The sequence below is a fragment of the Nicotiana tabacum genome, chromosome 15, assembly GCF_000715075.1.
Source record: "Nicotiana tabacum cultivar K326 chromosome 15, ASM71507v2, whole genome shotgun sequence".
In the NCBI taxonomy this organism is placed as follows: domain Eukaryota; kingdom Viridiplantae; phylum Streptophyta; class Magnoliopsida; order Solanales; family Solanaceae; genus Nicotiana; species Nicotiana tabacum.
In genome coordinates this window covers 43,059,466-43,069,378 of record NC_134094.1, presented here as the reverse complement: position 1 = coordinate 43,069,378, position 9,913 = coordinate 43,059,466, and the positions used below count along the sequence as shown (strand labels likewise).

Here is a 9,913-nt window from a genome sequence, read left to right as displayed (position 1 = left end):
GAAAACATAAGTATGTGACTTTGGTTTAAAAAGTCATACTTAGATGACCATTTGTGAAATTTTCCCACAATCTAAATTTTCTATAAAAATTATTAATACCTGTAATTGAGTTACAACTGACAGGATAGTATAAAAAGTTTATACCTACAGGCGACAGTAAGTAAATATATATATTTTGTGTAAACTCTTAGATAAAAGTATCTCACAATGTAGAGTTTTTTCGGCGCTCATCAATATTGACTTGTCTATTTTATAAAATGCAATGTCGTTTGAAATTACAATATGAGAGCATACGATCTCCAATCAAAGAATTCATCTACTGTATAGTTGCATTTTCACAAAATAATGAACAAATACATCATGTCTACAAACTAGAACCTTAGACTTAATTCCTAAAAAGAATAGGACAAAAGAAGTAACTGAAAAATAGAGATCACATGTATGAACGCAAGATGCGTGGAATCCATGAGCTCATACGCCTAGGATAGTGAAGTTTAAAAGACTCCTTGTGAAAGTGTTTTCTGAACCAAAGAGCTGAATATTTGGGGTATCTCTTTAATCCATCAGTGTAATCCACATAGCACATTCCAAATCTTAACTTGTAACCGTCAGTCCATTCAAATGTGTCAAGAAATGACCAAGCAAAGAAACCATTAATCTTCACACCGAGCCTGCCAAGTAATTATAAAACAGAAATGTTTTTAGTCAAAATTCAAAATGTTAGTTTATGTTCTTGAAATGAATTAATTATAAAAAGTTTTTTAAGATCTTGTATGCACTTACTCTATGGCTTCTTGAACTGCCAAAAGGTGCCCACGATAAAAGTTCACTCTCTGACGATCCTTTATGGCATCTTTCATTGCGATCTTACGATCAGCCATTCCTGAAAATTCATGGAAATATTAATATGTAATAGACTCAATAAATATTAGAAGTTGAAGGTCATGTCATTTTTCTTTGCCCGAGCAAGTGTGTATATATACTCCCCATTTTGTTTTAATAAGATTATGAAGTTTAAGAAAGAAAGAAAAGCTTTTGACTCATGAAAATTATTTTGTAATTTTAAATATGTCATTATTTTTAATCGTTTCAAGAACATGCATATGAAGGGTAAATTCCGAAATTTAAAATTAAATTTCGTACAGAGAAAAGAGATGACAGAATTTGACATACCAGTCTCTGTAATATAAATCGGGGGGTCATTGTACTTTTCCTTCGTGTACACTAGAAGATCTCGAAGTCCTTTTGGATAGTCAAAGAAAAAGCTCACTGCAGTCTGCACCACACCAAAAATGTCTCGTAAATTATATAAATCTTTTTGATAATAATTTAAAATTTAATTTCAGCCTTTACTAGTTATGCGCAGAACTTACAGGATCCCCAATGGGTACTCCATCTCTTTCACCTAACAACAGAAGATGCAAAAACAAAATAAGTAGATATATTTATATACAGAGGAAATATTGAAATTTTCCTTATTTATTTTGTTTTCCTTGGTTCCATTTATTTCAATTTTCGAGTAGCTTACCTGTAACGTGGACATGAGGGTCTGTTGCACTGCTGACATTAAAATTGTTTGCGGCAGGGAGATGAGCTGCATAATTTGAGGTGTAGTAATTTAGTCCTATGAAGTCAAAGGACCCTTTCATCATCTTAGCTTGCTCCGCTGTAAAATTCGGTAGCCTTTCTCCCACAATTGTACGCATAATTGAAGGATAATTTCCATACACCAATGGATCCATGAACCTAAAGGAAATAAGATTTTATTGTTAACGATGAAAGATTTTGAACTTCAAATTAGTCTTGTACCTGTATACAAGCTATGATTGATTTAACTCATTAACCAAAAGCAGTGGTGTGGCCGGAAAATTACACTGAGTATATACAAAATTATATTATGTATATATTAAACTTTGAACATGCTTCGTAAAATTTCTGGCTTCGCCAATGACCAAAAGTATGTTTAGTAATTTTTGAGTTTAACTTCTATACACTTACGGTACGTCAATTAAAATATAACCACGGGGTAACCGTTTGTAAATAGAAAAAGAGATTAGTATTATGAAATATAAGACATCTTACCTGGTACAACAAGTTAAAATAGATTGATAATGTATTAACCATTTAAAAATGTCCGTCTACATAAGTTAAATCCGTCGTAAGTAATACTTACCATCCGTACATGAAGTCAATGTATCTTTGCGCTGCTTTGACATCAAGTTCACTATTGGAGTATGGTACCAACCATTGCGACACAAGTGTTATTCCTATCTCTCCCATTTGAGATTCTTGGTATTTCTCTTTGTATAGACTTACTGTGGTAGCGTGACAAAGAAGCAAATGGTGTGCCACAACATAAGGCTCAGTTGCGGAGTTTCCGTTAGCACAAGCATTGGATTGCCAAGGGGAACATCGACCAGGTGCAGAATTTCCTGAGTCATAGCCACCATTTGTAAAAATATAAGGCTCATTCATAGTGATCCAATGCTTCACTCTATCTCCGAATTCTTTGAAGCAAAGTTCAGCGAAGTCCACAAAATCATTCCTGCAATTTGAATAACATTCTTGCTTTTAGATTTAACTTTTTATATGATGTTATCACACTTTTTAAATAAGGTGGTCGCACAGTTCAAGAAAATTAAGGTCAAGTGACGAAGAACTTACACAACGAGAGGGCTCAGAAAGCCGCTATACTCATCTTCTAGTGTTTGCGGAAGATCCCAATGATATATAGTCACAAATGGTTGTATACCTGTTCATTTTTATACCCAATTAGAGGAGAAAGAGAAAAAGAAAAAGATCCAAAAAAGGTAAAAAGAGAAGGAAAGTACTATGATTGATTTTACAAATAAAAGTACAAACCATTAGATAGAAGCTCATCGATGAGATTGTTATAAAATGCAATGCCTTCCTTGTTGACTCCTCCACTTAACTTGCCACCTGAATCAAGGACAACTTCTAAGCAAAAAGTGATAGCATTCTCGCCAGATATAATTATAAGCATTTTCTTGAATCGATGATCTAAGTAATTGATTTTAAGATATGATCAATGGTCATACGAGGCAATATTCTTGACCATGAGATTGAAAATCTGAAAGCATCCAACCCCACAAACTTCATGAGCTTAACATCATCCTGTTACATATTTCCACAATCGAAAAGTCGGATTTAAATAAAGAAAAACCAAACAATTCTCGTCTTACTAAAAAGAGAATTACGAAATTGAAAAGATGAACATATGTTACCTTATACATATGATAAAAGTTATCTCCTACATCCCCGTTACTTCCCTCTGATATTTTTCCTGCAACGCCCAAGAAATTAAGACAAATGAGGATATATAAAGGTTGATTCTTGTCATTATCATAATGGACTATTCATCCAGTACATCGAGAAGAAAATAGACAACGAAAGAAAAGAGACAAAGAAATAGAAACAAAGAAAAAAATAGAAAGAAAGATGGAAACCTGGAAATTTGTGAGTGAAAGTATCCCATATACTAGGTCCTTTACCATCTTCATATGCTGCACCTTCATACTGAAATGGAGAGGAAATGAAATTTAATATAGAAATTCATATTGAATGAGTCTGAGGTTAAATATAAACTTGTATATGCTCTGAAAACCTACTTGATAGGCAGAAGATGATGCACCAATCAAAAAACCATCGGGAAAGCTATTGCGATTTATCGAAGTAGAGGCGATGCAATTGGCAAATATTGCAAATGTGCAGAGAAAAGCTAACTCTGCTGCAATTACTAAAGATCCTTTTATTGCCATAGTCTCTTCTAAAATTATTTTTTCTATATAATGTAATCAATTCGGATTTGAAATTCTCTAGCTTATGGTCTTAAGGCCAAGAATAGCTTGAGTTCATCTGAGTGCTTCCCTTTGAAGCTCACCTCTTTATATAGAGTTGCAAGTTAAACGTGTATTCAAAAACTAGAAAAAGTACGAAAAACATTACACGTTTTGTTTTGACTTAGGTACTTTTAATAGGGGGAGCCAACTACCAGGGGGTTAGATAGATGCACCCAACGAGAAGTTCTTTGATGGCGTGGGCAATAGGAAAGTGTTAAGAGAAACCAAATATTGACCCAAACAGTAATAAAAGAAAAAAGTACAACTGGGCGGTCAAAGCTAGACATACATGAGTTTCTTGATAACAACTGGATAATTGGCTGATTAGATCTTAACTTTCAGTTTTCCTTGCCACTAGGAAAAGGAAGTTTCGTAAAGGTCAAAATGGTGTGCTAACCTACGAACAATCAATCAACTGCTATTTCAAGAATCCGTGTCATCCACAGAACAAAAGATGGAACACGCCAACAATAGCGTATCTTTTATTTAGTTTTTTAAAGACCTTTTTAAACCTTAATTAAAGAAAATGACTTTTATTTTTCCCTTACTTATTTTTGGACCCAAAAATTGCTAAGACATGATTTAATGGCTTTAGGGGTGGTCGATCATGACCGCGATCATGAAGGGCCGATTTAATATTAGTAAAACTTGAGTGTTAACTATTTTAGTTAGAAAAACTATATTTTCTCCCGCTACATCTGTAACGACCCGAGCAGTCGTTTTGAGCATTTGCACATCGCTCGGTGATTTAAGAGCATGAGTAGCTCTGTATGTTGTATTATGACTTGTGTGTATCGTCGGTTTCGATTTTTGGATAATTCAGAATTAGTTTGGAAGAATGATTCTCAACTAGGAAGCTTTAAGTTGGAAGAGTTGACCAAGTTAAACTCTTGAGTATTTGACCTCGTATCACAGTTTTGATGGTTCAGTAAGGTCCGGATTTGCATTTGGATATTTCTAGAAGGTTTCGGCACTCATTGGCGAAAGTTAGAAATTTGAAGGTTTGAAATATCCATAAGTTTGACCGAGAGTTGACTTCGATGTTATCGGGTTCGAATTATTGTTCTGGGAGTTGGAATAGGTTCGATATGTCATTTGAAACTTGTATGCAAAATTTGGGTTCATTCTGGATTGGTTAGGTTTGAATCGGACGCTTGGTTTAAAGTTTGAAGTTTATGAAATTATGAGATTAATCTTGATCAACGATTTATGATTTTGATAGTGTTATGTGTGATTTGAAGCCTCGAATAGGTTCGTGGTATATTTTGGGACTTATTTGTATATTCGGACGGGGTTTCGAGGGGCTCGGGTAAGTTTCGGGGTGGTTTCGGACCATTTCTAGGCCATTTTTAGCTGCTAGTAAAATGGGAAAAATAGGCATGTGATTCGCGATCGTGGAGGCATTTTCGCGATCACGCACAGGAAATGCTGCTATCACTGATCTGACTTTGAAAACTTATATCTTGCAATCTATAAGGAATTTGGAGATGCTCTAAAAATAAAAGTTGTAGCCCTTTGTATCTAGTTTGCCGAAAATCAAACCGTTTGTAATTTGAAGTTTTATACAAAAGGTTATGGCTAATATATTATAGGCTATCTGAGAAGAGTTTGGGAAGGGTTATGGAAGTTTGTTCAATGCGATCGCGGGGAAATGGCCACGATCGCATAGGGTAAAAATTATCCTGGAAAATTTTGTAATCGCGATCGCATGGTGTGGGACCGCGATCATGAAGGGTACCCCTCGAACAGTGTATAAAGTACTCTATTTCGAAAGTTTCAGACTTTTTAGCATATTTTGAGCTATGAAGCTCGGATTGAGGCGATTCGTTAGGCGATTTTCACTACATGGATTGGGGTAAATATTTCCTACTCGGTTTTGATTATATTTCATGAATCCATCTTTGATTTTGGCATTTGATTGATGATTTTGAAAGAGAAATTGTGTATGGGGTGGGGGGGGAGGTGTCTAAACTTTCATAAAGTGAATATTTTTGAGTTTTGAACATTAATTCGGAGTCGGATTTGAGTGAATCTAGTATGGTTGGACTCATAATTAAATGGGTTGTCAAATTTTTTTAGTTTTGTTGGATTTTGAGGTGCGGGCCCGGGTTTGACTTTTTGGTTGACTTTGGGCTTTTGATTAAAGATTCGACCTTTATTGATTGGGTTTGCTTTCTTTGGCATTATTTGATGTTCTTGAGTTTCTTTTGACTATTTTTGAGCCGTTCAAAGGTAGGTACGCACGGGATGACATTTAATTTGTGAAAGTAGACTACGAGGAGGTACCTCAGTAGTTATTCTTGTTGATTGTTGATACCTTTCTATTACATCACATGTGTTTTGTTTGCATCGTTTCCTTGGCATTTTATTCTTTGATTTCTTTCGTGATGTCTTAATTGCCTTAGTTCAGTGTAGTTATTCTTGTTATATTTCTTCATTGTATCATTTTCATTATTTTTCATTATCATACTGTCACATACCTGTTCAGGTTTTCTTATTTATTCCAGTAGGGTCTTGACCTGACCTCGTCACTACTCTACTGAGGTTAGGCTTGATACTTATTGGGTTGTGTTATGGTGTACTCATGCTACGCTTCTGTACATCTTTTTATGCAGATCCAGGTACTTCTTATCAGCCTAGGCACCCGTGAGTCAACCTTGGATCGGAGACATCAAGGTATACATGCTGGTGTCCGCAGGCCTCGGAGTCACCTTCTATATAGTTCTATTTTATTTTCCTTTTTTATAGATACTATTGTATAGGGCTATTCAGTATATACTATTGTTCTGTTGAGTTGCGGAGTCCTTTTTATGATAGTCGTTGGTTAATTTGAAAGATTTATCATTATTTCAGCTAGATTTGTATGTTAGGCTTACCTAGTCTTATAGACTAGGTTCCATCACGACATCCTACGGAGAAAAATTAGGGTCGTGACAAGCTCACTAGCAACCACCGTTATCAGCAATACCTGGATCTGTATATGAAGTGTAGAGTGTAGTATGAGTACAACTGACACTATGTACTCAATATGTAGCTAGCTTAAGCTTAGCTTGAAAGCAGTGCTGAGGTTGGAAAAGTTAGATGCAAATTTTAACAGCCAACCAATAACAATAACAACATAATAATGGCATGTAAGGGAAAAAGCAGCTCAAATAATAATAGGTTCAACTCTAACACATTAAGAGGAGAAAAAAGCATGCTTTTCAGGTATATTATTCAAGGCATAGACCTTTTCACAAAAATCACCTAGACATGGATTTGTCGAGATAAACTATGATTTCATGCTCAAAACATCAAATAGGGACATGAAATATCAATTAGCATGAGAAAAATATAATTTTATGCATGCATGTCGAGTACACATGCCAAAATCAATAACATCACAATTTAATTATTAAGTATACACAATCTCAGCACGTTCATAGTGACTGGAACGAATAACCCACATTCATACTCTCATCACTCTCACGGTGGCTAGTACAAGTACCCTTGAATTATTGCACACACAACATCAGCACTATACGGGTACTTGACATAAGTTCCTCACTAAGCACATATGGTGTGCATGTACTCATAGAGCCCGAAGTAACATGGGTTATCACCTGATGACTCCGGATGGGGCTGATCCTAGCTCAAACGCTGATTGGATCAAAAGTCAACGATCAATATAACTCAGCCCAATATGGACCCTTGATGCAAGCGTTACCTCACTATCAATATCAACACAGCTCTATGGCCCAAGATCACTCATCAATCCCCTTAAGTCTCAATATTCCAATATATCATAGTATCAAAACAAAAACACCACACAGAATATACCGATATGGCACAACTCACGTCAAACCCGTGTCACGCATATAAGGACGCTAACAACATGTGAGAAAGAGTACATAGAGATAGAGATATAACAGGCAGATATAATATCACGACTAAAAAATATGACTACGGCTAAGGCAAATAGCTCAACATAGGAAAAATAGGCCTATCATGTCTCAAACAGGTAAGTAATAATCAATACATGATTTCTAGCATTAATAATAGCTCACTTAGTCATACAAAAGTGTAGGAAACATGGTATCCAAGAGGCCTGACAGCAAAACAAGGCATATAATAGACCAAAATTTACCTGAATCATGAGTAACTATAGTGCACGCATATACGCTTATAACCTCGCATATGCATCACTGCCAACATATAAAAAAACATCATAGCCTGCAGGGAAATACCCTTAAGCAAAACCTAGGCAAGGTACTTACCTCGAACGAGCGAGACACAATACTCTAAGAATCCCTTGTCTCTCAAATCGGTCTCCTCACGAGTCAAATCTAGCAAAAACATAACTCAATAATGTCAAACAAGGGTATATGAATCAATTTCAAACGATAAAGCTTTATTCTTTATTTAATTTCTAAAAAGATAATAAAAGTCAACCCGAGCACACATGGTAAAAACTTAATTCAAGGGGTAGATCCCAACTAACCATAACCCCACGAGTCCAAATATGTGATTAGATTCAAAAATCGAGTCCAAATCGACTCCCAAATTCCCAATTTACATCCTCCAAATTGTTGGCAAAACCCCCAAAATTTTCTTTCAAATTTCAAAATCTATGTGTGATAAAACCGTAGAAAAACAAGATATATTTTCCAATTCAAGTAGAAATCACTTACTCTCAAAAGTATGGTGAAAATCTCCTCCAAAATTGCCTCTCGCCGAGCCCTAAAAGTCAAAAATAGTAAAATTAATCCAAACCCTCGAAATATAATATTTTGCGAGTGATTTTATCATCTGCGGACAACTTGGTCACTTCTACAATGTTGTATCTGCGACAAAAAACTCACAGGTTCGAGATCACCTCAATCAAATGACTTTCGCTTCTGCAAATATCTTCCGCACCTGCGGATGCGCTTCTGCGCAAACACCCTTGTACAAGCGGTCCCACACCTGCGCAACAACAACGTAGATGCGATCAACCTGAGCTACTTCCAAACCCGCTTCTGCAAACAAGAACCCCACACAAGCGGCTCCGCAAGGTGTGACGCACCTGGCTACATGTGCAATCGCACCAGAACCTGTTCTGCTCAAATTCACAAAAAATGCTCCGAAATTATTCTAAAACACACCCAAGCCCTTGAGATCCTGTCGAATCATATCAACAAGTTTGATTATATTATTCAAACTTATCCAAATGCTCAAAATACTACGAATAACATCAAATCTATGAATCGAAGATCAAAATTCCTCTCTTAACTTCCAAACTTTCCAGTCTGAATCATGCCTAAAATTTCGGATTCCAGCCAAACTTCATGCACAAGTTTCAAAGCACTAAATGAGCCTATTCCAAGTCCTAAAACATTAACGTTAGCACGATATCATTAAAGTCAACTCCCGGTCAAACCTATGAACTATCCAAACCTTCAAATTTCCAACTTTCGACAAATAGAGCCAAAACATTCAAGGAACCACCTAATCAAAATTTGAACATACGCCCAAGTCCAAAATTACCATACAAACCTACTGGAACCACCGAATCACCAATCCGAGGTCATTTAATCAAGAGTCAAATCTTGGTCAACTCTTGTAACTTAAGCTTCCAAAAATGAACCTAAGTGTTCCAATTCACTCCCAAACCTTCCTGAAACAAAATCAACCATACTCGCAAGTCACAAAATAATAAACAAGCGTACGGAAAATATCAAATAGGGGAACGAGGCTCAAATACACAAAATGACCGCTCGAGTCGTTACGCTATGCCTAAGCCTTCCCTTATGTTGACAAATCTGCTTACCGGGCAATTTCAATACTAGATTCACCTCACATAATTTTACAAAACTTCTTTCATATAAAACTCCTTTAGAATAAAAAATGCATCCATTAAAATTTACGATTTCGTTGATTCGGGTTGAGTCGAGTCGATCCTCTCATAACTGTCTCAATATTTATTAAATTAGAAATTAAAAAAAACTGATGTGGAGTAAAAAAAGTTGCATCGAAAAATTATAGGTTTTCCGGCAATTGTGACTTTTGTATAAATAGGTGAATGTTTTGTATTT

At 35.8% G+C, this 9,913-nt stretch overlaps 1 protein-coding gene across 1 annotated transcript; it reads right to left on the bottom strand.

Moving 5' to 3' along the window:
• Positions 1–298: 298 nt before the first annotated feature.
• LOC142169444 (beta-glucosidase 12-like) lies at positions 299–3,884 on the bottom strand. Its single transcript, XM_075230797.1, has 12 exons — positions 3,630–3,884; positions 3,468–3,537; positions 3,246–3,304; positions 3,060–3,135; positions 2,863–2,940; positions 2,665–2,752; positions 2,174–2,545; positions 1,529–1,746; positions 1,374–1,405; positions 1,174–1,276; positions 784–883; positions 299–671 (listed from the first exon to the last, which is right to left on the bottom strand). Exons 1-12 carry the CDS (start codon positions 3,777–3,779, stop codon positions 434–436), a joined length of 1,584 nt encoding a protein of 527 aa, XP_075086898.1. The 5' UTR covers positions 3,780–3,884; the 3' UTR covers positions 299–433.
• Between the last annotated feature and the right edge of the window lie 6,029 nt (positions 3,885–9,913).

Excerpts from the sequence above, each read along its gene's own strand:
- LOC142169444 (XM_075230797.1), bottom strand. The coding sequence starts at position 3,779 with ATGGCAATAAAAGGATCTTTAGTAATTGCAGCAGAGTTAGCTTTTCTC. Across the intron at positions 3,136-3,245 it reads ACTTTTATCATATGTATAAG|GATGATGTTAAGCTCATGAA; the intron begins GTAACATATGTT and ends AATATGTAACAG. Across the intron at positions 1,406-1,528 it reads CCCTCATGTCCACGTTACAG|GTGAAAGAGATGGAGTACCC; the intron begins GTAAGCTACTCG and ends TTCTGTTGTTAG.